At 56.0% G+C, this 27,758-nt stretch overlaps 1 protein-coding gene across 4 annotated transcripts; it reads right to left on the reverse strand.

Moving 5' to 3' along the window:
• Positions 1–23: 23 nt before the first annotated feature.
• RSPO1 (R-spondin 1) lies at positions 24–27,758 on the reverse strand. 4 transcript variants are annotated; one of them, XM_065697817.1, is made up of 7 exons: positions 15,501–15,569; positions 15,054–15,375; positions 6,993–7,093; positions 4,903–5,094; positions 3,995–4,144; positions 3,586–3,774; positions 24–3,018 (listed from the first exon to the last, which is right to left on the reverse strand). In XM_065697817.1, exons 3-7 carry the CDS (start codon positions 7,033–7,035, stop codon positions 2,861–2,863), a joined length of 732 nt encoding a protein of 243 aa, XP_065553889.1. In that variant the 5' UTR covers positions 7,036–7,093; positions 15,054–15,375; positions 15,501–15,569; the 3' UTR covers positions 24–2,860. The 4 variants fall into 4 exon arrangements, with proteins under 4 accessions (XP_065553889.1, XP_065553890.1, XP_065553888.1 ...); XM_065697818.1 differs by lacking the exons at positions 15,054–15,375; positions 15,501–15,569 and adding an exon at positions 27,588–27,758; XM_065697816.1 differs by having other exon boundaries at positions 15,054–15,524.

Here is a 27,758-nt window from a genome sequence, read left to right on the forward strand (position 1 = left end):
TGGGTGAATAAAGCAAAGAAAGCTTGTTCAGCAAACCCATGTATTTATTTATTTGTTTAAAGAAGCGTATTTTACAGTGATGCCATGGAGAGAACACCACAACAGATCTTGTTTGGTGGGCTGAAAGAGAGCGTTCGTGTGCATGTGAGTTGAGATGACACCAGCCTATGTAAGGAAGTCTCTGGCTTGGACTGTTGAGCTCAGTGTGCAAATCACCTTGGTTAAAGGCAAAAGGTTTCTAATACAGAAGTGAACCAGCACAAATCTTGAGCTGATTGAATACCAAGAAATCGGATTTATTCTTGATCTTTTTCCTAATTTTTCTAAAACAATTTAATTTCAATATCACCCATACTGAAAAAATCTTGGATATTCTTAATACGCATTTTAAACTTTCCTTTGCCTTTGGCCCTTTTTCTTCCCGTTTTGCTATGAAAAGGGAAGAAAGAAAAGGCCATGACAGAAAGTAGTTTGTCAGTTTATCTAGAAAACTCTAGAGATTTCTATAGAACAGGTTGTGTTGATCACTTATATGCAGTTTAGTTTTGAAATCATTGTGCTAATATTGCCATGAGTTACGGAAGGGAATCCGGTCGGTTAACAGAGCCTCTGTGTATCAAACCTGCCTAACGCGCTCTCTCTTTCCCCTAATCCTTGTTGAGAACTGGATTGAGATACTGCAGCAGGAGGGAGGAAGGAGTTGTTTATGAATTAGCAAGCTGAGGTTCATGAAAGGGTTACTGATTATTGCTGCTAAAAAAGCGGAAGGTAAAAACGGTTCTGCTTACATGCAACACCCTGGCACAAACAAAATACTCATCTCACAGGCTAGCTGGGGCTAGGGAATCGAGTGAGATCGGATCTTTCAGCTGGGAGGCTTTCAGGAATCGTTTGAACGTGATCCATAAACAACTCGAAAGGATGACTTTTAAGAACCTCTTTCTCTCCCTGCTTGGAATGCTGGTCGTTTATCATTGTGCTGAAATGGAATCCCCTTTAAAAGATATAACGGCTTCTTGTTTACTTAAACACAAAGTGGATGATGGGCTGAAAGGTTTTGCTGCCAGCAGAGCAGTCACGGAGAGCTTGGTACAGCTCCAGAGTGGGAACAACTGTGCAGCTCCCACCTCCTGCACTGAGCTGAACCAGCCGGGGTGAAGGGGGCAGAGTTCAGGTGTCCTCCGCCGGTGCCGAGTCCTCAGTGGGTGCCATGAACCACCAGCTCTTCACAGGAGAGGACCAGGACTGCTGGATGCAGGCAGGCAACCCATTGGAGCGAGGGGGGCTCTCCCAGAGGCATCCCCCCATGCTCGCTGGCTCGCTCTGCCCTCCCAAACCACAGAGCAGAGGAGGTGGTGTTGAGAACAAGCACAGCGGAGGTGGTATTCACCAGGTTTAGCTTGGAGGTGAGCTTTTCCCCGCTCATCACCTTACCAGGGGAGCTAGGAGCTTCAGCAGCACATCACTGATCCACCCCACGCGCATCCCGGCTCCGTCCCTCAGGACCAGAGGGCTTTTGCTGAACTCTAGAGGAATGAAATGGCTGCACACATTTATATGGAGGAAGCACGTTTTACAACAGAAGGGAAACTGAGCAGGATGCCACCTCGTGACCCTGCTGAGGGTAGAGCTCTCCATGCAGAGAAGCACATGGGTCTCACTAAGCCTCCATCCCGCACGGTCCTCATCCCAGTTCCTCGACCCAGTTGTCGGCTCTTGCCACGCAGGAGCCCTTCGTGCTGAATCCAGGGAATTCCAGCCATGCAGACCAGGAGTTCCTACCAAACCTAACAGTGTGCTTCTCTTCTGCAGAGCCCAAACTGTGCCTTCCCCCTCCTGCCTGCCTTCCCTCCCGCTGCGTGCTTGCATGGTGTCCGGACAGACGGACAAGCGTTGTCCCTAGCCCGGGATGGAGTCCTGCTGCTGTGAGTGTAGGAGCGGAGTCACAGCGCTTCCGCAGCCTGCGGTCTGTTGTAACCTGTCCTTTTCTCAAGCTGCAGCATGTTAACAGCATCCTTCAGTGGGGGAATTCCTCAGGGCTCTGTGGAGCACAGTTGGGGTCCTGCGGGCACAGGACAGCTGATGGGTGGCTGCAGTGCAGCTGGCAACGTAATCTGGGCTTTTCTTAGAGCTTTGGTGAGTTTCCCTTCCACAAGTGAGTCTCTGTCCTGTGGGACACCAGCCTCCATAGGGGCCAAGGCATGAACCACACACTCGGGAAGCTGGTTGTCATTTGGGGTTTTTTTTTGGGGGGGGTGAGGTTGTTTGTTTTTAATTTGAAATAACTCTTTTGAAGCAGATTCAGGGCAGATACCACTGACCTCTTACCACAACCGTTTAACATGTATTCGCCATGATAAAGTCATACAGCTTAAAACACAAAATAAAGGGCGGGGGGAAGAGAAAGAGGCCACTGCCTTCGTGTGAGTCGGGGTCCCAGGCTGGGGAGAGCGACCACACGGGTCCAGTCTCATCCCTGTGGCTGCAGCCGTGCTGCACTGGGGCCATGCACCCGGTCTCGAGTTGAGGCCTTTGGTCATGAAGTCTCTGGGTCCTCCACTGACTCGTACTCCACCTCTCCTCCCCGCAGCGTGCCTGTGGAGCCATGGGGAGATGAGCATCCCTCCGTGTGTGCTCCCACTCCTCAGCAGCGTAGCTCCATGGTCCTGGGTGGTGTGGGTGTGTGCAGCCTCCTTATGCATTGTGTATGTGGTTTCTGTTGGGTCCGTGGGTCAGTCGGGGAGCGTATGTCTGTCTTTCTGGACATGTGTATGTGTTGTGTAGCAGTGCTCTGGTTCAATAAAGCTTTCATATACATAGCAGCAATGAAGTCTTGCCATCAGGTGACATAAAGGGGCAGCTACTGGGCAGGGCTAGCGGACGTGGTGAGGACCGCAGCCCCTCTCTGTTTGCTCTTCCTCTTCTTGGTGCCAGACTTAGCGTCTTTGGTGTCTTTCCGATTCCTGTTCCCATTCGCATTATCTTGCTTTCCTTGCTCTTCCTTCTTCTTCCTTTTCCCTGCAGCAAAGCAAAGAGGCACCGTGAGGCTCTCCAGCAGAACCCAGCTAGCCCATAGCCCGCTGCTGCTGACGCTGGCCAAAAGGTCCTGCTCCCCTCCCCGTGCACAGAGGTGCTTGAGTGCTGCCCTGTCTGCCAGTCTGTGCTCTGCATTGTGAGCCACTGCCTAAACACAAATGGGGAGGAAGGATCGAATCTGGATTTAGCTTTGTAATTGTCAGTCTCCAGCAGAAGTGTGAACACTTGCACTTCTCCGGGGCTGCATACCAAGCCCCTGAGCTAATGCTGCTGTGTGCATCAGAGGAACAGCTTGGCCACAGTGGTGTTAGTCACTGCTCTAAGCACTCAACCCGGCTGCAAATCTTGTCCATCCCATCAGAGGATGACCAAACCACCATTCATCCCAAAAGCACTCTAATTCCTGGGAAAAACACAGACCTAAGCACCCTGGGAGAGGAGAAGATGACTCCCACCACCGCAGCGCTCAGGCATCCAGCTTTGGCTGGAACTGGAGGATCTCAAGGTCCTTCCCAACCCAAACCCGTCTATGACTCCATGTGCGCTCACCTTCGGGGCACTGGCTCTTCTGCACCGTGCATCGCCGCACCTCCGTGGTGGCAGGACACAGGGACACGTCTCCGGAGGGAGCCTGCAGAATCCGCCGCGTTCGGTCTTCGTTGCCCTTCTTGAAGCCACAGAGCTTCCTCTTCTTGGAGCAGGGCCCCCAGGGCCCCCACTCACTCATTTCACATTGTGCTGCCAGATAACAAGAGAGGCCAGCGGTAACTCTTGTTTCCCTGTCCCATCAGCTTCTCCCCCACTTCAGGCTCGGATAGATGTGCATTTCCCCAGCAGCTTCCTAAGTTTTCAAGCAACCCCTTCCTTGCCACTGCCTCTGAGGGGTTTGTTTTATCCCCGAACCCACACTCCAGCAATTCATGCAACTGGACCCAGCAGATGCCCAAGCATCACTTACCAGGACTGCTGCACTCCATGGTGCCGTTGGCAGCAGAGTAGCCTTCGGGGCATGTGACGTAGCATCTCCCTTTGTGCAAATACAAACCTTCCTTACATTTTGTGCAAAAGTTTCGACTGAAACAGGACTCACAGTTCTCAATTTTGCATTCTGTGGGGGAAAAACAACCAACCACAAAGGCATCATGAAGCCTGATGTGAACAAACAGCTCAGGAAGCTCTTGACTGCTAAGTGGAGTTCGTTCCTGGCCCCAGGGGATCTGCCAACAGCCAGGGCAAGTCTCTGAATGTCCTGCCAGGCCTGGCTGTGTCTTTGCATCCTTCCCTGGTACAGGACAGAGCTACTGTGCTGCGGCTCCCATAGGCAGCAGCAGCCGCTGCCAGATCCAAATCAGGATCAGGGTGGAAAAGGTTTGGGCTGATGTTCAGCTTGAGCAACACTCAGGCAGAGTGGGACAGTGCAAAGAATGAAGTCCCGTGCCAACAGCTCCAGCTGAAGCTACAATATGGGCTGCAAAGAATTGGGGTTAGATGGAAATCTGGCCATGAGGGTGGTTTGCGTGAAACTGAAGGGAAGTGATCCTATTTTTCCATGTCCAGCTTCTTTCTGTTGCTCTGGCTGAAAGAGGCAGCCCCAGGCCAAGGATCGTGGTTCAGAGAGATGCTTGGCTATGATGAGCGGGCAGAGGAGGTGGAAAAGGTAATTGTGCGAGCAGTACCCTAGCATCTTCCCCTTCTTCCCCATAGAGAAGGAGGGGGTCAGTCTGACAGCATAAATTATAGGGTTATTCCCTGGGTTAATTGGTGCCTTCTGCCCTTTGGTAGATGCAGAGCATCTCACCTCGCTGGAGGCAGCCCTTCAAAGCAACGCCACCCTCCCACATTGCACCCATTCCCTCCCATACTCACTGATGCACTTGTTCATGTCTGTATTGCGAAGGCCAAAGTATCCCAGCGGACAAGAGGGTAGGCAAATCCCAATTTGCCGGATATCATTCCTCTCCAGAAGGATGAAGAGTTTGGGGGAGCATCTCAGGCACCCATTGAACTCGGAGCACAGGTCGCAGCCTCTGGCACAGCCCTGACTCAGCTCGGTGCTAACTGGAAAGGCAAGAGGAGAGGCAGTGATTAGTGCCTGTGTGCATGGCTGGGCTCTGCACGCATTGGGGTTGACCCCAAAACACCATCAGGAAGGGCAGGGACCGGGGCAGGTCAAGGGCCGGGGTCCTGCTGCACTGATGTGCTCCCAGCACCGCTCCCGATGCCCACCGGCACCAGCATCAAGCGCAGGCGTGAGGGTCACAACAACAGCAGCAGCAGCACCCAGAAGCAGCCACCAGCTCAAGAGGGTCCCAGCTCCGTCTCCCACCGCGCAGACACCCACAGGGGACACGTGTCCGGGTGGACCAGAGCATCCGTGCCATGTCCCCTCTTGGAGCAGGCGGTGCCACCGCAGCCGAGCCATGGGCACGGTGCAGGACAAGCGGGGACCAGAGCCAAGGGGTGCTGGAGCAAAACCATCTGACTAATTCTGTGCTGTGCTTCGAGCCAGGCCGCGTCCCGAGCTAGATCTCGCTGTGACCCTGCTTATGTTAACTATATCTGGCAGTGCAGGAGATTTCACTGCCCCCAAAATAGAGATGTGTTCTCAGCTCCTAAATCCAGTCCAAGAAAAATACTCAATCCCATGTCTTGAGAGAGTTTTCTGCTTTTAATTATCATATAAAAATGCTGCTTGTTTTGAAACCAATAGCATTCTTTGCAGGCTAGAATGCAGGTTATTTTTATTAGTTTATTATGCAAGCAGTGTCCTTGTTTATAGAAAAGCTGTGGATTTAAAAAGATGTATTCTTTTAAATACCACGTTTGCTACCCCTCAGAAGCAAGCGCGGAGCATCACAGCGTTCACATGCCAGACCAAGAGGTAGCAAAACTTCCCTCTCCCCCTCCAGCGACCTGAGACCCCAGCAGCTCCCCTGCTGCCTGTCCCAGCCCCATCGCTGGGTCCTCAGGCATGGAAAGTGACACAGAAAGCAGAGGGGGTCCCCATCCCAGCGGATCCTCAGTGCAAGGAGGTTTTGCTCTGGGATGTCCCCTCGGGATTCTGGGCCCTGGCCCCTCCTATGGAGTGATTCCCAAAGGATGCGGCCCCATTTCTCCTGCAGCGCTGGGCCGCGGAGCCAAGGTCTGCCTCTATGGCAAAGGTATAAACTGGGCCCTCGCTGGAAATTGCACTTTATAGCATTAGGCATGACGTCAAGTTTTCCTTGTTCTCACAGGGCTCAGCAGTCCCAGTTTTAATAGAAAATCATTTTTCTATAATTGAATTTAAACCAGTTTTAATGTAAAACAGTTCTACAAGCGAGCTTACATAAACGAGGGCAAACCCGTGCCGCTGCTCTTGCGCCGACGCAGCCTGGTTGCCCTGCGGGAGCCCCAAGCTGGGACCAGCCGAGCATCATCCAGCCCGGAGGGGTGCTGAAACCCCCATGCACCTCGGGTTGCACTGGGCCACCCCTTGGCCTGTGTCAGGTCCAGTGTGGGGCAGTGGAATGCACATCTCTGAATGGGAGTGTGATTTAGGGCTGCTCCAAGGACTCCCAGGGCAGCCCTGGCTCTCTGGGTCGGTAAAACGCATTCACCGTGTGCCCGAAGCGCACAGCACCACGAGAAGAAGTAGGGGAGAAAAGCGTTTCATACATACTTCGTCTTTGCCTCTTGCCCTTCGCCACTTTGCTGCTGCCCGTTAGATCCATGGAGCTTAGAAAAACCACCACCACAAACAGTCCAAGCTGCATAGTAACTCTCCAGCGCTGCAGCCCCTCCGTCGCAGGGTGGTCGGAGGAGCCCGCTCCACAGCTGGGGATCTCTGTCTGCCGCTGCTAAAACGTCTCGGGCGGGATCAGAGCTGAGAGTCTGTGCGCGAAGCCTCGTACAGGACCACATCCACAAACTACACCAGCGACAGCGAGCTTAGGTAGCAGGTAACATGGCTCTACCTTCATCCCCGTAAGGAGCGCAGGAGCTTGGCTCTAGTCCCATCGGGGGGCTCTGGCAGCGAGCGTCAGCTGCTTGCAGTTTCCAAGTGCGCTCGCAGGGACTGCAAAGGAAGAGGAGAACAGATTAACTCAACAGCCGACATCGTTCCCGGAATGGTTGGGCTCGGCACCGCGGCGGGCAAGCACGGAAGCTGTGGGGTGAACCGGGGGAGCAGCGCATTGAGGGTGCAGGCAGACGGCGGCCCCCGGAGTGGGGCCAATCGCCCCCCAACCTCATCCATAAGTCACTGCATTGCTCAATAGCCGTGCGCGCGCCGCAATGCCCGACGCGGCTTTGCCATCTGCCGATGCTGCGTACGGTTCGAGCTGGAAGTTGTTTAGAAGAGTGCCAGTCCCCCCTCGGCCGCCCCTCCTCGAGGAGCAGATGGCCTCTGCGCGCTGCCAAGCGCACAAGATGTTTCCCATCAAGTGGGCACCTCTGGGGCTGGTCGTCGAGCCGAGCAGAAAGCGAACTGCGGCCCCAAAGCCGGAGCCGGGGCTGTCTGGGGACAGGGCGGGATCGTCCCGCGAGCTGCCCAAAACAGCGCGTTTCTGCTCCGAGGGAATTTCCAAACCTCCCAGCTCCCATTCCCCCGGAGCGGCAGGGAAGGGGCAGCGCTGCCTGTGCAGGGGGAGATGCCCAATTGCTTTGCGTGAGCGTCTTGGAGTGCAAAGGGAAGCCCGGTGCGGCAGCAAGATGCTGGATGGCAACCAGGGCTGCAGGCACAGCCTGCATGGGAGCCACCATGTCCTCGCCCTGGAGCATCCAATTCCTTGCTCCTGCTCCAGGGCAGAGGCAGTGCAGGCAGGGCTGGTGCGGAGTAGTGTGATGCTCTGTGGCTGGTGGGAAGGAAGGGCAACCTCGGGGCTGCACCAAGAGCTCTGGCACTGCCAGGCAGAGCCATGCTCCTCTCTGCAGCTGGCAGAGGGGAGCCCTGCCAACGGCTGCCATTGTGTGGGAATAAAGGCGACAACATTCACTCTGTGAACTCAAATGAAACAGAAAATGGGTATAATCCCTTTATAATAACTGCAACAGTCTCCAGTGCCCCAAACGGCCAATAGTGATGGTGCTGGAATGATGCCCGGCTGCAGCCCGCCTGCAGGATGGACACGGGCCCTGGGATTCCAGCCCCTTTCCATGCCCACCATGGGGTGGCCAAAGTGCCACTGTCTGTAAGGTGGTTATGGCCACAGCAGCAAAATACCTGATGAGAGAGGGCTGCCCGCAGCATCCCAACTCAGCTGCTGAACTCAGCCGTGACCGGGTACCACTGAGCCTTGCAGCAGCACGTGCTTCGATGCCAAGATGTGACCTGGAGCGGGCACCTCGTGGCAGCTTTGGCTCATGTGTGCCCCGATGCCTTTGACCTCTTTGTGTCCCTGCAGTGATTGCGGCGCGCTGCTGGGGCAGGAGCACAGCGCTGCCCGTATGCTTGTCATTACAGCCCCCAGCCCAGCTGCAGGGGTCTCAAATAAATAGCCGCTTGTGTAAGTACGGACTCGTTCCACACTTCCAGGGCTGTTTGCTGCAAGCTGCTTTATAAAGACCGGCAAGTGCTTGAGCTGGGCTGTTGGGAGCATTGAGCAGAGCGGACAGGGGCTCCCACTCCAGTCCCGCAGCCTCGCTCCGCACCCTGCTGATGTGCAAGGATCTGGGGTGACGCAGCCAGGAGAGGAAGGATCTTGCGGATGGGTGGCATGGCACAGCATGGCAATGCCCAGCGCGGCACAGCCAGAGGGGGTCCCATGGGTGCTACCTGGTGTGGGCAGAGCAGCGTCAGCACAGCTTGGCCCAAACGGTCCCTAAATGAGTGCTGAGCGCCAGCAGCTCTGGAGGGAGCACGGTGCTGCCCCTTGCCTTTAATTACAGCGGCTTTACAGGTGAAGCGCGGTCACAACAAGCACAGGCTGACCCTGCTCCGGGTGTTGACACAACACTCGCAGTTTAGGCAAAGTCCCCTCGGTGCGGGGACAGCAGCAGGGATATTCTGATGGAGCAAACACAGCCCCAGCCTGCCAAGAGCCAGCGTGAAGCTTGTGCTGCCTCCACGGACCCCATGTCTCAGGGCTCGCTCAGTGCAAGGGCAGGGGGGTGCCATGGGAAGCATAGAGGCTCAACACAAACCGGGCAAGCACCCGCTTTTCCCTCCTTGTTTCCTTGCTTTCTAGCCCAAAGACAGCCACCGCTGCCCGCTCAGCACAGGAATGCTACCGGCATCCTGGGTGCTGCCCATTAGCATGATCCCCGGGTTTCAACACTTCCCTGCAAGCACTCAGTGTCTGCTGCATGCCCACCAGCGGAGGCTGCAGCACAAGGGCCGGGCTTCCAGCTCTTCCCACCCTCACCTCAGGACACAGATATTGCCTCTTTCAGCTATTGCAGCCATCGGTCAAGCTCAGGTTGCGGCAAACAATTTCCAGTCTAAACATTAGCAGGATTTATGCCATTATCCCATCGACAGGAAGGATTTGGGATAACCTGAGTTGCTCTGAATTCATTAATGGAGAGACCTGGCCCCTGCATCCGAGATGACAGTAAGCCTTGTTTGCAGTTCCATCAGGATAAATTGGTCCTTGGGAGCTCCAATGCAAGCCAGAAAATGTAAACCATCCCGATAATTTACCATTAGTCCTCCTACACACAAGGTGAGAAAGACCAACATTATATCCCCAGGACATTCAAGACCTAATCCTCAATAACTAAATTGCTGATATATTGCCTCTTGCTGAAGGTATCAGGCTAGCCATAATGTAAACGGGCTCTCCAAAGCTTTCCTGCGTCTGGGAGAGAAGGACCAGATGCTTGTGTGAGGGCTGGAGGCAGGACCAAGTCTGATTGCAGCAGCAGCAGCAGGAATGGACCCCCAGGAAGTGCCAGCTCTGCTGCCAACAGAGCCTGGGCATCAGCTCTGAGCACAGGGGGATTGGGGCTGGAGCTGGGTAGAGAACTTGAATTTCACCTTGGCAGTCTGTTGAGGGGTATCTTGTACGTCTTGAATAAGGAAGAAAAGGTCTCAGAAGTGTCTTTGCCTGCAGGAGATGGGGTCTCGCAGGGTTTCACTGGGGTCGGTTTGGTCACAGCAGTATCTCAGCCCCAGGAAAGGCTCCAGGGAGGTTGATTGTGGCAGCAACCAGCAGATTCCCCAACCTGCCTTCGTTTAAGCTTCTATCGAGCTCCTCAAATAATGACAATGGCACCTGGATCTGTATCAGAGGTGCAGGGAGGGGAGCGGGAGGAGGAAGAGAAGGAGGAAATGAGAGCGGACTGCTATGGAGAGGAGGACCAAGAGGATGGGGTCTGTGGGGCACATAGTGGTCCTTACTCCAGGCACAATGAGCCAGCCAGAGCAGAGGGATAGATCCCAGTGGCTACCACAGGGGAGGTAAAGGAGACTATGCAGGGGCAGGCGGGGACCAGCATCAGTGCCATTCATCCCATCCGAGGGTGGCTCAGCTCCCCAGTGCCCACCAAATCCCCTGGCCAGCGTCCAGCAGCAGCAGGATGGGGCGATGCTGCTGCAGGGCTCAGGAGGCACCGCTGCCACCAAGAGCCCCTGCACCCTCCACAGTCCAGCCCTGCCCTGCAGAGCATCCGAGCTGCTCCTCCAGCACTGCTGAGCCTCGGAGGTGGGACCCAGCCAGCAGGAGAGGAGGCATCTTTCAGACAAGCCGGAGCCCACACACACGCACGTTTATCTCTCTCTGTGCCTTGCCCTCCCTTGGCAAAAGCCTCCGGCAGGCAAAGCTTCCCCGAGAGATCTGAAGCTCCTGAATGCGATGTCTCTGCACTGCCTGCATGGTCCTGCCTGCTCTGGGTGACCCCCATGCCTGCAGCTCCCTGTCTGCTCTGCACTGGGAGGAAGGCAGTGCAGAGCCACAGGGAGCAGGGTTGGGAATTCTCCTTGGGGAAGTCTCCCCTTCCTGCTATCATTCCAAGCAGTGTTTCATAGAATCATAGAATCAAACAGGTTGGAAAACACCTTTAAGTTGATCAAGACCATCCTTTACCCCAGGACTGCCAAGTCCACCCATAAACCCTGTCACTGAGGACTTGTCCCTGTTGGCAAGGCACACACAGCGCTGCAGGAGCATGTGAAACCCTGCATGGGGTGAAGCAGGTCCCATGCACGCCCGGCTCGGTCATCGCGCCTGCCACAGGGTGTCTCACGCTCCTCCAGCCGGCAAACATCTCTGCACATGCACAGGCAGAGCCACTTTGTTCTGCTTAATCCTTGAAGCAATAAAAGCAGGCTGCGTTAAGTCACATTTCCGAAGCAGAAGGTCTTCATTTGAGCCCCTCCCCGAGCGCCAAGTTCCGCAGGATCCCCAACCCATCAACTGCGCCGAGAGAAATGAAATCATAAAAGCCAATCTGGCAGCCGAGTTCTCCGCAGCATTGTTGAGGTCTGACTCCTTCCACCAGCTTCTGCACTGCATTCCCCGGATCTGCGGAGCCGTGCTGTGAGCCGCTAATGGGGAATACACTGAGGAGAGGCTCCTGCCCGTGGCCACCCCTCTGTCCCAGCCTGGAGCATGGAGATGCTGCTATAGGAGGACCCTTGCTCCCTGCTCCGCTCCATGTGCAGTGCCTGGCACAGTAGCTGCTCCGAGTAATGCTGTGATTAACAGTGCCACAGGCCTCTCTCCGGGAGCGCTTGTGCTCCAGCATTGTAAAACATCGGGAAATCTTTTACTGGGGGATTTCCATTACCCTCTTGCTGGAGCAGAGAGGCTGCGTGCTGGGCTGGAGGAGAAGGAAGCAGCGAAGCCCTGGAGCAGGCACTGGAGTCATCCCAGCAGGAACAGCTCCGGTGCCACAGACAGAAGCTGCCTGGGGATTTAGGTGCAGTCACTGATAAAGCAAACCTATTGCTATGAGGTACAACATGAGGCAGGTTTAAGCCTCCATGGTTCAATATCGCACCAAATGCCAACCAGGGACAAAATGTACTAAACCAGCAGGAACCAAAGCGAATTTCAGACCAGGAACTGCAAAACGGTCCATTTCAGAGCATCACTGAAAACCTTGCTCTTCCATCAAAGGGGCTCCTCACCAACCCTAAAAGCCCTATTGCCATGCAGGGATGTGCTCAGCAGAGGTGCAGGGCAGATGCACACCGTGTCAGAGTACAGCCCCAACTCCTGGAAACCCTGAGTGTGCCAGCAGGAGGGTCTAATGCAGCCAGGGCTGCTAAGGCTCTCATCCCATAGGAGTGTGCACACATTCAGCTCAATACCCAGTTCCCCTCTTTTTCCAGTATAAATGAAGGGCTTACAGCAACCTTCCACATCTCTAAATGCAGCCTTTCTAAAAGCACATTCCCAGGGCTTACAGGAGCAGCCTCAAGCCGCCGTGCTAAGCCCCTTCTCCAGGCACAAGCAGAGACCAAGACCCTAAACAGCACCTGGGGCCATCTGCTTGGCCATGTGCAAAGGAAGCATCTGCCAAGTGTGAGCTTCCTGCAGGGATTCCCGGTGAACGTCACTGGGAAACCTGAGCCCCGCAGAGCCAGGAGCACTGATTTCAGCAGCAGGAGCAAGCACAAGTGGGGCAAATAACCGGGAGGCTCAGCTTTGGGCATGGGGCAGGGCAGGACCAGCTGGAGCAAGCACAAGCTCTGCCTCTGTGAGGGGTGACAGCAGCCAGGTCAGAGGGAGCAAGCTCTGAGCTCTGGCATCGCTCAGGGTGCTTTGCCAGGAAGGCCACCCTGCAGCTGGTCCACAGCACCCGGCTGCAGTCCTAGAGGATCATCCTCAGAGGCAGGTTGTGATGGGTATAGGTGGAAGGCTGTGTCTGTGTTCATAGAACCATAGGATCCCAGCCTGGTTGGGGTTGGAAGGGACCTTAAAGCTCATTGAGTTCCAACCCCTGCCACGGGCAGGGACCCCTTCCACTGGAGCAGCTTGCTCCAAGCCCCTGTGTCCAACCTGGCCTTGGGCACTGCCAGGGATGGGGCAGCCACAGCTTCCCTGGGCACCCTGTGCCAGCGCCTCAGCACCCTCACAGGGAAGAGCTTCTGCCTAAGAGCTCAGCTCAGTCTCCCCTTGGGCAGGTTCAAGCCGTTCCCCTTGTCCTGTCCCTACAGGCCCTTGTCCAAAGCCCCTCTCCAGCTTTCCTGGAGCCCCTTTAGGTATCGGAAGGCTGTGGTATGGTCTCCTCTGAGCCTTCTCCAGGCTGCCCCAGCCCCGCTCTCTCAGCCTGGCTCCAGAGCAGAGCTGCTCCAGCCCTTGGAGCATCTCTGAACTCACTCAAGCAGCTCCACATCCCTCTTGTGTTGGGAGCCCCAGAGCTGAACTCAGGACTGCAGGGGGGGGGGGGGGTCTCAGGCAAAGACAGCACTTCCCTCCCCGGGCAGAGGACAGGCTGTGCTCACACAGCCCTGAGGAAGGTGTCTCTGCCTTCCATCCCCTGCCTCCCTTGGCTGCATGGTCCCCACTATGCCCAAAGCCCAGGGATGACCTGACCCCAGATCCCTGCAGCCTCACAGCCCCATAGAGCAGAGGTGCTCTGCCAGCTCAAGTCAAGCTCGGATGATGGCAATGCGAAGTTTACGCTCTGCCTTTGCCTGCGCTCAGGGGGTCACATCCGTGCCCCTGCACCCCCAGCTCTCTCCCTGCTGTATCCCTCAGGGTGGTGCTGCTGCTCTCGCAGCGGCTGCGGAGCTGATCCAGCTGAAAGGAGCTTTTTTTTCCAGGGTGGTTTCCGGCCCGCCGGGAATTCTGCCCTGCTCCCACCCCAACGACCGGCCCCGGCCCTGCGGTGGGGATCGGGTGCTCCAGGGTCATGGATGGACTTTGGACAAAGTCATTCCCACTGGAGAACACTCCAGGCAGATGTTTCACGGGATTCCTGTGGGATCTCAGCATAAACCTGGCCGGCACAGCAGTGCTGTAAGCACTGCCCCTGGTTCAGCGACCTCCAGGTAACAAGGGTTTTTGCACTGGTACCCACCAAGCCCCATTCAGAAGCGTGAAGGCTCCAGGCCTGCCATGCTGCGCAATGTTTGCTTTGGCTGGTATTGCCCTGTTTTAATGCCTTTTACTGGAAGCCACCCCTCCAAACCCAAAGCACATCACCTGAGCACCCCCTCATCCATCTCCAGGACCATTCAAGGAAACACCTACAAGAAACCCCATCAGTGCAGGGGTGCCCATTCCCCAGCTGCCTGCACCCACATCTCGCAGCACCCTGGCTCAGAGGATCAAGAGGACAGAGGCTGAAACATCACCTTGCCCCGAGCCCTTGTCAGGGACCCGCATCCCTGCCTGGCTGCGGGAGCACACTGTGGCATGCCCCGATCCCTCGCTAACCCACAGGCTCTCAGCACCGAGATCCAGCAGCGCTTCCCCTGCGCACCAAGGTGGGTGTTATCACAGAGCTCTCATCGTTACCATCATCACTGCTAAACCCTTTCCCCACGGATCCCCCATCCGAACCCCCAGGGAGTCCGTACTCACCCCGCGCTCCCCGGGTGCCTGCCGTGCCCCCATGGGTGCCGTCCTCTGCGGCCGCAGCCGCAGCGATGTTGAGCCAGCAGCTGCTCAACCGCCTCGTCCCCTCATTGCCCAGCTACGGGCACGCTCCCGTCCCTGGAAGCCAGCGGGGAAGCAGGCAGGGCACTGCCGCCCCTGCGCAGCGCTCGGCGGCTGCGCTGCGCCCGGCGGGACCCTGCGGCTGATCCAGGGCCAGCAGCGAGCTCCAGCGACCGGATCAACGGTGCCACCGGCTCCCCGTGCCCCCTTCCCCGCTCCGGGGAGGCAGAACAGCGGCAGGGGCCAGCGTGCGGCAGCCCAGCCGCCCGCAAAGACCCCCGCGCACCTTGGGTTGGGGCGGGGGGGGGGAGACGGGGATCGCGACAGATCGCGCTGTGATTCCTCACAGCTCTCATTGTCTGGGCTCATTATCCACATTGCACAAGGCAAACCCGCAAGTCGGATGCTGACAAGGCTGGCGCTCCTCATTAGCAGCCCACATTGCAAAAGCTTCATCTAAACAAACACGCATTCGGAAGCCCTTACCTCTGACTTGTCACTCCCTCATCACTGCTGGAAAGGCTCTACTGGTGCCTCAGGTTTAAACCACTACAAGCCCAACTACAAAAATCCTCGGCTCCTCCAGATAAAGTTACACGCACATTTCTGTCAAAAACAATGAGGAATCGGTGCATGGCGAGTTCATGGAGCGGTCTGGTGCGTTTGGGGCCGGGGCTTTGGTTCACTTGCTTTCCTAAAGCAGGTTTCTAACAGCTTCGCAGAGAAACAAACCCTTCAGTGATGTGCAGGATTTCAGCTCGTAAAGATCGCCCAGGCTAGTTCCTACTCCATCAGCCCACGCTGCTCCCTGCGTATGCAAAGCAGAAAGTATGTGATCATATCAGAGCGATTTGCACATTAATAAATCCTGGTCTCAATGCCGTAGACTCCATCCCCATCCACCGGGTAGGGGCTTTTTATTATTGTTATTACCAGAGTATCCAGCTTTGTAAAGGCATCTAGTGCAAACTCCTGCATGAGGGAATTCCACCCCGCTAGTACCACCTCCTAAGACAATATCCAGCCAAAATATTGTGGCTGTTGCAAAACCCGGACTGGAGCTCCACAAAGGACCTTCCAGCGTTGCTTGCAGAGCCAACGGGGTCTCGGTGAATTACTGCAGAATGACACACCATCCAGTTGCCTTTGTAGTCTACTTTATTTATGACAGTTAATTCCAAGTTATTACTGACATTTCAGTGGTAACTGGCGCATGGAGTCATCAGCTGTCACAACTGCATCCGTTAATAAACATGTCAAATATTAAAAGCAGCTTATTATCCTCTGGAGCGGGGAAAGCACTAAGGCAAAGGGCTTCAAAGCCTGGATATTTTTCCATCTCTGGCTCTGCAGCAGGAGGAAACGCTCACGCTCAGGAAAGCAGAGTGGCTGTGGTGGGGCTGGCCTGGGATACCTGCCCCTCGTCACACCTGAGCAGCACAGGAGCTTTCCTCCTGCTGCTGTTGTCAGCTGCCCTTCCCTCCTCCGATGGGATGTGAAATGGACCCCAGCTTCACATGGGTGCATAGGGGAACACAGGAGTAGCCCCAATGTGCTGGTCCCCCATAGAGGAGGCAGAAGTGCCCCGGCCACAGGGGAGCTGGGGGGAGATGAAGGCCCCCATCCCCTCTCATGCCCCCTGCACCGCAGGCTCAGGCAGGAAGCTGGTGTTCCTGGGACACATGGAGCCTTGCTGGACCTTGTCCCACTATCTCTCTGTACAAGCCATTTACAGGAATTGGTGTCTGCCCACTTCTGAAGTGTCTGCATCACCATGTGGGTCTCTCTGCATGACTGACTGACCCTCATCCCTGGCTCTTGTGGGGCTGATGCAAGGCCCATCCATGGCCATGGGGCTCTGACAGTGCAGCTCTGGTACCCTGATGGGTGCTCGCAGGGGCATGGCTGGGTGGCAAGCTGCTGGCCAGCCTCTGGGCATGCTATCAGTGTCCTGAGGAGGGGTTTTGCTTCCCTCCAGCTCCCTGAAGAACCCAGATAGCACAAGCAGGTTGCATGTTCCTGGTCTGCAGGATCAGGGCTCACTCCCATCCGAGGGATGCAGTGAAAGGGACTCCACATCCTCCCTTCCTTACCATTTAAGAGCATCGTCCTCAGTACATGAGGATGTTGTATGCCTTCTCCCTGCTTTGCTGAGCTAGCCGTGCTGTTGGCCTCTGCAGCTGGGGGGGGAGGCTGATGTTTCTTCATGTTCATTTTCCCTCTCTTGGGAATCTCAGGCAGAAAGCTTGCCCCTCTGTAACACTTTCCTTGCCCCATTGCCTCTGGCTTTCTCCTGTGGAAGGTAATCCTCAGGCTTTTAGAGGGATGCTCCAAAGTCGGTGCCAGCATCTTCTAAACTCTCTACATGGCGGCTATTTGTCCATAACCATGTGGTTTACATAAAGCCCAAACCAGTGCCCGGCAATGGGCAGGAGGCAGGGAGCTGCAGAGGGAGATGCACTGAAAGCACCATCTTTACCTTCCCCCTTTTGTGCATCAACTTCTCCAAGCATTGAACACGTTCCACTCCTTATTTTAGGTGTAAGATCCACTCGAGCAGATGCCATAATTCTCCTGTAATGGGTAAAATTCTGTCTTAGCTTCCAAGTGTTCCTAGGGACAGCCCAGGACAACGCGCTGATGGGTGAGACACCCATGCCAAGCAGGGTGACTCACTGCACTGCTTACAAAAGTCTTGAAGCAACGAGGAGTAGCAGGATCTGCACTTGATCCTCCCCAAGCTCGCAGGGCTCCTAGCTGCAAGCCAGAGGGCACAGGCTCTTCAAAAGGCTGTGCTGGGCCCTACAGTGACTCCCGAATCCCACCCTGGGTCCCATGCTGGAGAGATGGGGTAGGTCCCCATTGAGTTCTGCTGCTCACAGGTCCCTGCTAGGGTCTCTGAGCATCCCCAGCAGAGCACTCTGTGAACTGGCAGCCCTGAGGAAGAGGAGAGCAAGGGTACGGGACATGGCATAGAACAGTCCCCGGATGCACAGGTTTGGAGGATCTCCTGGATCTGTGTTATTCACACCCTTGGAATCACCTCTGCTTTGCACAGCGCCTGCGTGGGGGCAGGTATCAACACAAAGACGCAAAACAACCCAGACCAGGCAAGAAGAATTCACCCTTCACAGCTTCTCCTTTGCGTTGCGCTTGTGTTAACGCACGTGTGTACGGAGGGTTTATTCATCCGGAAGTTTCTTTGGCACCTCGCTGAAGGTCCCTGCTTTCCTGCTTGCAAACGGAATCTTCTGAGATCACTGCTATCTCGCAGGAGCATTAGTGAATGCGTTTTGAACACTGGGCAGATGCTGAGCAGTCACTGTGGCAAATCTCCATATTAAAGACCTTTTCTATTCCGACTTGGAGCTTTCTCACTTTCTAGTCTAGGATATTCTGCAGTCCCATCGAACGTGGCCCTGGGACAGCATCACTTTGTTGGCTGTAAGAGTGAAAAACCTAACGAGCCAAAGACCTTGTGTTTTACACTTGCCTTGACCAGCCAAACCTTTTCCTTCCTCCTCTCTCTCAGAGCGCTGCAACTCCAGTTGACGGCTGTAGATCAAGTTTCCGTCTGGAGCAAATGTTTATAACGGAGCAATAAACCCTAAAGACAGAGCTTTATAATGGGAATGCTGACAAACCCAGCTGCAAGAACAGGGCTACTGGACACGTCAATAGTTAGTGGGTAGAGAAGTGTATCTGACTGCAGGCAAAGGAGCTTGCCAGCTCCCTGGTGTTGGAAGGTATCGCTGCAGAGGACAGTAAATCACACTAAATCCTGCCTTAACACCCTCCACAATAAATGGAGCATCAAGTCTCACATTTCTTCCCCTTCTGACAGGCAGCTCATTTACCCGTTTGGTTTTCTTTAGCTAATGGCTGTTAAGGCTGATCCTAAATTAATCCTAAACAGGTTGTTTCTCTCTTGTACAAAAGGACGTGAAATTCCACATTGGAGCAGGGTAGAAGAGCCAAGCGGCTCCAGATTGGAAGCAGAGCTGCTGGCTTGGGAGGTTTTCCCTGCTGCCCACAGAAGTCCTCCCTGAGCAGGTACCCGGCAACCTGGGCTCCTCCAGCCAGGCTGTGGTGGCAGTGCCAGCGCCCGGTGTGGTACCCAGGGAGCATCACCCACAGCCATCATCCCGCATGCCCTTGGGAATGCGCTGCATGGAGGAAAGGGGTGGGCAAAGCAGACAAAGGCTGCCTGAATTCACCAGTTTCGGCCACATTAGGTGGAAAAGCAAGCAGCGGGTCTAATCCTGCACTACAGGTATCCGGTCACCACTATGGGTGACTGCCTGTTCGGCACCAGCCTTTCCCTGGCTGGCTCCGTGTTCCTGCTCTGCGCAAAGCCAAAGGGAGCAGAGGAGGACTCCCAACATCCCCCAGCCTCACCATTCAAGCACGTGGCTCCCCTCCCCATTAAAGACCTGCTGGTTTTTGCTCTGAGTTCCTCCCTCTCCAGCTCCTGCCCTGCATCCCGCTCTGCTTCAATCAGACAGGGAAAAGGCCTCTCCTCCATGGAAAACCCACCCTGCCCAGGGACCATGGGGACTTCCAGGCTGGGACTGAGCTGCCAGGAGCTGCATCCCTCAGCCTGTATCTACAGGGACCCCTGGGATGCAGGCAGTGGGGTTGCACCCAGCAGCTCCGGCCCTGAGCACCACAGCTTCTGTCAGACCCAGGGCTCCTGACGTTAACCCTGTGTGCAGAGGCAGGTACCAGTGCCTACAAGTTCTCAGCTGGCACAGAGGGTGCATTACTCATCCCCGGTGCCTCATCAGCCTGTGATAGTATCTCAGCATAAGCAAAAAGCAAGCGAGACGCTCGCCGAGAAAGCAGAAGGAAAGCAAGAACATCCTGAAGTTGTCTCTGACGCTCCCCTGCTCCCCTGCACCCTGCTCTGACACAGAAGGCTTATCTCCTGCAGCATGATTGATAGCCTGGGCAGCAGCATCCGAGCACCTGCGGTCCTGGGTCCCCAGCAATGCAGTTACCCCAAGTGCTGAGCTTGCTGCATAAGCAAGTGCTCTGGTTCCAAAGACAGCTATGGAGTTCCTGATGCAGGCTGCACAAGCCGTGCTGGGGGGTCAGGCACGGGGGCACGCAGGATCATGCCTTCCATGGGGAAGCAAGAGGAATGGGAGTGAGCCTGATAGGATCACCCGGGCATGCCTCTTCTCCTTGAGCAGAGCAAGCAAGCCTGGGCTTTCAGAGCCAGGCAATGCTGCTTCCTAGCCTTGTTCTGGCAATGGCTGTGCTGGGATGCGCGTGTCCCTCCAGGGATATCCATGGGGAGCCCACCCCGGTTTGGTACCGAGCCAGGGAAATGCCGTGAAATGAAGGCAGAGCGAGATCCACGCGCCCCATCCCACTGATGTGTCCTGGGCAGCCTGCCTGCACCCCCCGTGCTCCCCAGCGCAGGTCAGGAGGGGTCTGGCAGGACCGGCTCGCTTTGTGCTCCCCAGGAACAGGGCAGGGAGGGAGCTCCCATGTGCATCCCAGGGAGCTGCCCTGCTTTTCAGGATCTCCTTCCTGCCTGCCGGGTTTCCTGACACTGCACCCCATGCAGGCTTGGACATTTTGCCTCTTTCCAAGGAGCGATGCTATGCGCATGTTGGGAAATGCTCCTTTCTCATTTGCTCCGAAGGCCCTTTTTCCCCTGTTGTTTGAGGAATGCTGTTTGAATTAGCTCCACGGATTGCAAACAGACCCCGTTGTTTTCCTTTCCCAATGCGGGGAGGCTTCTGTTCTCTTTGGCCTGCTGGATTAACCAGGGGGCCTTACACACTGACCCCTCTGCAGCTCAGGGAAGCTAATTTAATCCCAATATTGTTACAGATCACAGCAGGACGAATCTCACGGATTCCTTGAGGCAAACCAGCTCCGAGCTCCGGCAGGGACAGCAGCACTGTGCTTGCAGAGGCAGGAGCTGCTACAGCTTTTCCTATGCCGTTGCCTTTACACAACTTCGGATGCTGGGGAGGAGGGCAGTGCCGATGGGGCAGTGGGGGCACCCTGGGTACCAGCATCCCACCAGCATCCGCTGGCACGCTGGGGGTGCAGGGCCACTCTGATCCTGGCATCACCTCCTTATTTCTTTCCCCTCATTATTTCTTTTTGGTACCTGGTCCTGGGGCTGGGTTTTTGAGCCCCAGCTGGGGCTGCCACCCTCTAAGTACCAAACGCAGGGCAGGCTGGGGCTCTCTCCGCACTGCCTGTACATGGCCCCACACATGGTGCTGTGCACTGCTTTGTGCACTGCCCTGCTCATTGCCCCACACACTGCCCCATACACGGCCCCAGGCATTGCGCTCTGAGTTTATAATTTCCCTGCCGTGCAGAACCCAACAGGCAGGTGGCTTTGCAAACACCTTTCTCTGCTCCCTTCCCTACACATGAACCCTTTGAGGTCAGTCACAGCAAAGCTACTGGTGAACACAGACACATCTGTCTGCAGCCTTTTCTGTCCCACAGTGAGTCCTGTGGAAGTGGTCTGTGATGTGATGCTGAGCCTGGAAAAAGGCATCCAGCACCTTCACCTGGGGCAATCGATATCAGCATCACTTGCACTTTCATGGGGAGGATCTGCCTCCTCCTCCTGCGAGCAATGCCTCAGCTCTTCCTGCCCTTGCTCTCACAACCCCATCTCAGATGCATCCCTCTCCCCAGGATGAAGGTGCTCAACAAACCCAGCTGAATTAGGGCCCATCACGCAGTGCTAATCCATTTCCAAAGCACATCACGCTTCTCACCCAGGCTGAAGCTCTATGGGCTATGAGGGGACAGCCAGCCTGGTCTCCTGGCTGCAGCCAATGCAGGTGTCCAGCCCCTGGGAGCGGGGCAGGGCAGGGGGTGCAGGAGCCATTGGGATTCATGGGGGAAGCCCCCCCTCTCCCAGCATCACCCTGAGGGCTTTGATGTTTGGGGAAAGTGAATTGCTTTGGGACACAATTGAATCGGGTTTGAATGATGACAAACCGCAGGTCTGGGGTTTCCAGTGTTTCTTGTAGCTCTGTCCAAAGCTGGAAGTGGAAGAGGCCATTGGCAAAGCCAAGAGGGCACGAAACAGAGAGTTTAAGCAGAAGAGGTGGCTCTGTGAACAGCTTTGTCCCTCTCCAAGCCTCCTCCCTTCTACCTCAGCAGCAGCGGAGCAGGACCCGGTGCTGCCATGGGGCAGGGCCAGCCCCACTTCCCTGGGAGTGCGGGGCAATGCCTGGGGAGCAGGGATGGGGCACCCAAGGGAGCCACAGCTTAAAGAGCCGGTGGCAGGAGGCTGGGCGCAAGGGTGGGAGCTGGGCATGGGGGCCCCTGCTTGAGCCCAGCCTCTTCTCGGCCCCGGGAAGCTCTTGGGCACATTCCTGCTGGATGACATTTCCCAAGGCATTGAGAAAAGGGGGGGGGGGGGGGAATAAAAAAAGGCACTTTTTTTTGTTTGCCCCCAATATAAATTCTTGCAACATTAGAAACCCCACACAATAGCTGCAAGCCCTGAAACGGCTGGGGGTACAAAAGCTGCAGCTTGCCATGGAAATGGCACTACCATCCCCACCAACCGGGCCGAATCCCAGATGTGAGGCATCATGTGTGACAAAGCCCCAGAGGCGAGACGCGCAGGAAGCTTGTAACTGTTGTGGGCTCCCATCGCTGCTTGGGGATGCAGGCTGTGACCCTGGGAGTCCCGAGTGCCCCCCATCAGCAACCTGCAGCAGCCAGAGCAGAGATCCAGGCTGGCTCTGGGAGCAGCAAGGAATGGGTGGGGGAGCCCCTGGTTCAGCTCCTTGCTGCCCATCTGTGCCCCTGCAGAGAGCAGGAGGGACCCTCGGATGGTTCTGGGACCCTCGGATGGTTCTGGGACCCTCGGATGGTTTTGGGACCCTGGGATGGTTTTGGGACCCTGGGGTGATTTGGGATCCCCACAGATATGAGCTGGGTGTTCCTGCAGACCTGCAAACGGCTGCAGCACCGATGGTGGTGATCTGGGTTGCACTGAAGCAACACCAAAGGGTGAATATGGGGTGTCCCCATAGAGAACACATGTACCCCACACTGCTCAGTCCAGGCTCATGCAAGCAGACAGACATCTGTACTGAAACCAGCCTAACTAAATCGGCTGAAAACACATGTGGAGGGGCTCCTTGAGCAACAAAAGCTGCGTTCTGTGACATCTGTAGGACACTACAATGATTTTAATGACAATTTAAGAGCATCTCCTGTGGCACAGCCTGACTTCTGCACTGCAGCTTCACAGAGGTTTCAAGCGGAGCCAAGAGCTTTGCTGGTGTCGATGGGCTACGTCTACGTATTGTGTTTTAAACTATATAATTAATTGAATGCAGTGCTCTGCAAGGAGCTAATTCTGCCGAGGGATCTGGGGGACTGTACCGACATGGAGAGGAACAAGGCAGCTCCTCCCTCGCACTTTTCCTGCCTGGTTTTCCCCCTTTCTTTCAGTTTTGGGGAGTATTCATCACACAGGGCCTCGAGGTGAGGCTGGCCCAGCCTGCACCCCGCATCGCCCCATCCTGAGGCACGTACCGCATGCACTGCGTGCACTTTTAATGTCTGTGTCTGCATGGGAAGCGTTTGTACATATCCTAAACACGTTCAAGATGACAGCGTGAAGAGGGGAACGGATTGAGCCTGGCTTGGAAAGGTGGCACAGCGGAAAACAGCGATCCTGGGCGAAAGGCGAGGATGCTTCGCTGGAGCACCGCGATGCCGAAGCCTGCTGTGGGGCTCACAAGAGCGTGAAGCATGTATGGGAAGCGCAGTGCTTTGCATCCTTGTTCCCTGAGGAAGAGCTTAGGTTATGCTGGACACAACTGTGCGTGGCCAGCCGCTTCCAGATGCAGCTCCAGCAGATACGTGTTGGATGCTGTTTCTTGGAGACGCCTTTTCATTTACAAAGGAGGGAGAAGAATAATGCTCCAGTGACTGTAATGCCTGCAAGAGAGCTATCCCAGCCATGACGGCCTCTTGTTGCGCCTTGGAAGCTGTGGGGTTCCATTTCCAATTAAGTTTTTCATATGGTAGCATTCAGATGGGAGATGAGGCTACTTTTGTCTAAGACAGAACATGACTTTCACTGCGCCCAGCCCAGGAATGAGTTCTCCACTATTAAAATGTAATTTAATTTATCTCCGTGGCTTTTGTGATGACTGGGATTTGTTCTACGGAGACCTTTAAAGAAGAACTTTTGCATTATTAAATCTATGTGCGAGGAAGTTGAGTTCTGGCATCCTCTGATAACCAAACTTCTTTTCTCTCCTCCACTATATCCATCATGATAAAAGCCCCTGCCAAAGCCCTAACTCAAGCCATGCTTCTGGCTTATTGTGAAACGAATCAGGGAGAAGAAAAAACCAGAAGAGGAACCCACAAGATGCTCTCGTCCAGTATTCTTTTTAATCAAAGTTTCAAGGATATTGATGGTTTGCCTCATAAGGTAAACATTTGCAGCCCAGTTGCTTTCCCAGGGTTAAAGCAGAGACAAGTGGCTAGCTCAGACTGCAACTGATTTGCTCTGACAGACTCCAGTCAGCTTCAGAACGAGTTCTCTTGAAACTCACAGGCTCTTTGCACACAGAGCCATGCACTCGGGCCTTCCAACGAGGAGCTGCAGGATGAGCCCAATGGATGCTCAGCTTCCGCAGCTCCCCAGGGCGCTGCTACCCACAGAGGACAGCGGTGCCCTGGGCGGGGGACCCTCGTTCCTTTGCTGCTGCCTCATCATGGGGAGATGCTGCCTTGTCTTTGCAAAGGGCAAACCCAGCTCTGTGCCCATGCCCCAGCAGCACATCCCTGGGAGCAGGGGGGCAATTGGCACTAGCAGGTCCCTGTTCAGCCGTTGCCATCTGGGATGACCTGAGGCAGGTCCCCTTGTGCCACAGAGCTGGTCCCTTGGCCACGTGGCTCCTGCCATTCCCTGATACAGCCCGAGAGGTGATGGAGGGTGCAGCCCTTGTGCCAGATGCACTTTGGGGTCAGCCTGGGCTGTCCCATCAGAGCAGGACTTTGGCAAAGAGGTGATGAACGTTTTGGGGTGCTCCATAGACTTTCCAATGGCGACATTTGTGCTGCCATCCCATGGCACCAGTTGTAGCTAACCCCAAACCGAGCTGCGGCGGCACTGGCTGGGACTGGGGAGCAGTAGGATGCAGGGAAGCTGGCATCATTCTGGAGCGAGCCAGCTGGTCCGTTGGGACACTGGTGTCTGTTTGAGCAGCCAGTGGCTAACAGCAGCATCCTGCTTGTCTGCCTCCTCCAAACTGCATGCAGCAGCCCGGGGCATAGCTCTCGGGGCTGTATTTATTCTCCACTGCCATCTGGCTTGCTGAGGATGCTACTGTGCAGCCTTTCTCCTTGGCATACCCAGGATTAGCGGACACTGCTTCCAGCCCCATGTTCACTACCTGCTAACCACTGGGAAAGATGTGGGGTTTGATGCCAACCAGCACCTATCTAGGAACCAACCCCTGGCCCCACTGAAATCTCAGCACCCTGAGATCCTGTTCTCTTGAGCCTCCCTTATGTGGGGCAGCTCTCCCTATTCCTAGTGCTCTACCTATGCTCATCCAGCACGGCTATGGAGCCTGCTGCTCACCGAGACAGCACACTGGGGCTCAACAGAGGAGACAGCTCAACCTGGTTCAAGACTCACAGCACTACCGTGCTCTCTGTTAAAACCATGTGCCGTGGATGGGCTTTCCTGCACACAAAAAGGAAGCTACCTCTGTTTTAGAGTCTAATTTCATTGCTTCCCCAATGCATTAGCTCATGGACCGGAGCCATGGCAAACCGTGCCGTGGAAAGAGCTCCCTTCCTTAAGAGCATCTCCAGGGCATAACAACGGCTCCGAAGCCAGGAGAGAGCCAAGATGATTTCACCACCGAGGCTGGCATCGCCCCCAGGACTCAGCGCGGCGCTCAGCACCTTGTTGGCACAGCCTGCCTGCCCACCCAGCAGGTCCCTGCGCTGGCGCAGGAGCACGGACGTGCCTGTGCAGTGCCGGCTGCCGGCTGCAGAAGGCTGCTGCTCTGCTTTGCGTTTAAGTCAAAACCTGCGAGCTACTGGTTACAGACACTGGCTGCTTTAGCAGGCTGAAGCGGGAGAAGGGAGGGAGCTGCCAGATCCCAGCTGGTCTCTGCTGCGGGAGCTGCTGGAGGATTAGCCCAGCAGCGTGTCTTTACAAATTGTCGGTTCCCAGAGTACACAAAACAAAGCTCCGAGCACTGAGAGCCTCAGCGCAGGGGCAGAGGCAAAGGCTTTGGGAGCCTGGCGGTGCTTTCCACCCCGACACAGACACAGACCCCGGCTCCCTGCGGTCCCTACAGAGCGCTGCCTGTCCCATGGCGGCTCTGGCACAGCAGATGCAGCGCTGGGGCTCGGAGCAGATCCCTCCTTCCTGCAGCCCCGCAGCTGCCGGCTGAGCCTCTCCCTCCCTGGGCTGGTCCCCACGAACCAGAGAGGGTTTGCAAAGCAGCCCTGGCTCTCTCCTGGCACATCCTGGCACAAGGAAGCGTCTGCCCTGGAGCGTGGGGGGCTGCTGGAGTCGCTTCTGTGCCCCACACAACCTTAACCTTCCCTGCAAAGCATCAGCCCCGGGGGATTGGGCTGGACCGATGCCCTTGAGGAGAGCCCACAGAGAGGCCCAGAACTGCACTGACCAAGAACAATGCCGGGGGAAGCTGCCACAGCCCAGTTTCTACAGCCCTCCCAGCCCAGCATCGTGTCCTGCGCCTCATGGGGAGGGAGATGCAGGGCTGTGCCTGCTGCAGAAGCTCATGTCCTGTGGGGACAGGGCTGCCTGTCCCCACTGCCATCCACTGACACCGCGGCACATCCTGCTCCCTGTCCCAGCTCCTTGCCCGGGTGATGCTGGGAGGTTGTGGCATGCGCCAGGTCCAAGCCAGCTCCATCTCTGTGCCTGGTTCTCTCCCTGTGCCTTTCCTTCAGCCATCCCCCATTAAACCTGTGCCCTAATGCACGATTGCAGTTGTGCTGTTGGAAAGCAAATGCATGCCAAGCTGCAGCAAGGAACGGGCAGAGGCGTGATGCCTTCTGCCTGCTGCTCGCTGCCCATTCCCTTCTCTGGCTGCCCATTCCCTCCTGCCCATTCCCTCCTGCCCATTCCCTGCTCCGGCTGCCTGCTGCCTATTCCCTGCTCTCACTGCCCACTCCTTGCTGCCTATTCCCTGCTCCAGTTGCCCATTCCCTGCTGCCCATTCCCTGCTCCTGCTGCCCTCTGCCTGCTGCTGAGGCCTCCCCTTGCCCGGCTGCCGCGCAGTGCCAGAGCTGGAAGCTTTCGCTACTTGTTTCATGGGAACTTCCAACATTTCAGGAATTGTTTTCATTCTGGCTTGGAATGAAGACAAATATTCCAGAAATTTCCTGGATAACATAAAGTTTAAAATATCCTCCCCACTAAAACAGCAGCAGGAGGCTATCTCGGCTCTCGCATTATGTCACATCATGCCAGCTCATGGTACGCTGCGCACGGATGACTTGTCATGGGATGTAAACAGGGATACAAATAACGTCAACAAGAGAGGAGAAAGGAGATGCTGAAATGAGAAATTCCCTAAAACTATTCCCTGCCCCCCCCCCCCCCCCCCTTGTGCAAATTAATTCTCCATGGGAAATTGCTTGGATTTTACAAAAGAGCAAAGCTGGCCAAGGCAGCTCTTCTGTTCTCCGGAGAAGGAGGAACACCCCGACGGCACTCCCCGCCAGCCCCATCCAGCGCACAGGCGGGCTGGATGTGGGATGTCCCTGTGCCCCCTGCTCCCTGCCTGCGCTCAGCCCCTTATCTTGCTCCTCGCAAGCCAAGGGCAGGCACGCTCGGCGCTCCGGGCCCCTGCTGTCTGCCGGCAGAGATAACCCCGACACGGATAAAGCCGGGCGCTGGGGTTAACGGCGCCAAGCGGCGGCTCCGTTGGGAGCGGAGGAGGATGCTTGGTCCCGCTCTGCCCAGCGCCGGCCGCGGAGGGGCCGCGGCTGGGGGACGGCGCTTACCTTGGCTCAGCTCTACCCGGCCGGGGCTGGTTCCTGCCCTCCCTGTGCCCGGTGCATCGCCCGCCTCAACACCGGCGCCGCTGCCCCGCTCCGGGGCTCTGCGCCGGGCCGACCTCCGGGCGCCGGCTGGCACCCATCCCCCTGTGTGCCCCGTGCCTCCCCAGAAAGGCA

The sequence above is a fragment of the Lathamus discolor genome, chromosome 18, assembly GCF_037157495.1.
Source record: "Lathamus discolor isolate bLatDis1 chromosome 18, bLatDis1.hap1, whole genome shotgun sequence".
NCBI classification, from domain to species: domain Eukaryota; kingdom Metazoa; phylum Chordata; class Aves; order Psittaciformes; family Psittacidae; genus Lathamus; species Lathamus discolor.

Bases quoted from the DNA above. Each gene is read 5' to 3' on its own strand.
- RSPO1 (XM_065697815.1), bottom strand. From the start codon at position 6,791: ATGCAGCTTGGACTGTTTGTGGTGGTGGTTTTTCTAAGCTCCATGGAT. The intron at 5,095-6,697 runs GTATGTATGAAA...TTGCCTTTCCAG, and splicing joins GGGCAAGAGGCAAAGACGAA to TTAGCACCGAGCTGAGTCAG. The intron at 3,019-3,585 runs GTGAGCGCACAT...GCTTTGCTGCAG, and splicing joins GAAGAGCCAGTGCCCCGAAG to GGAAAAGGAAGAAGAAGGAA.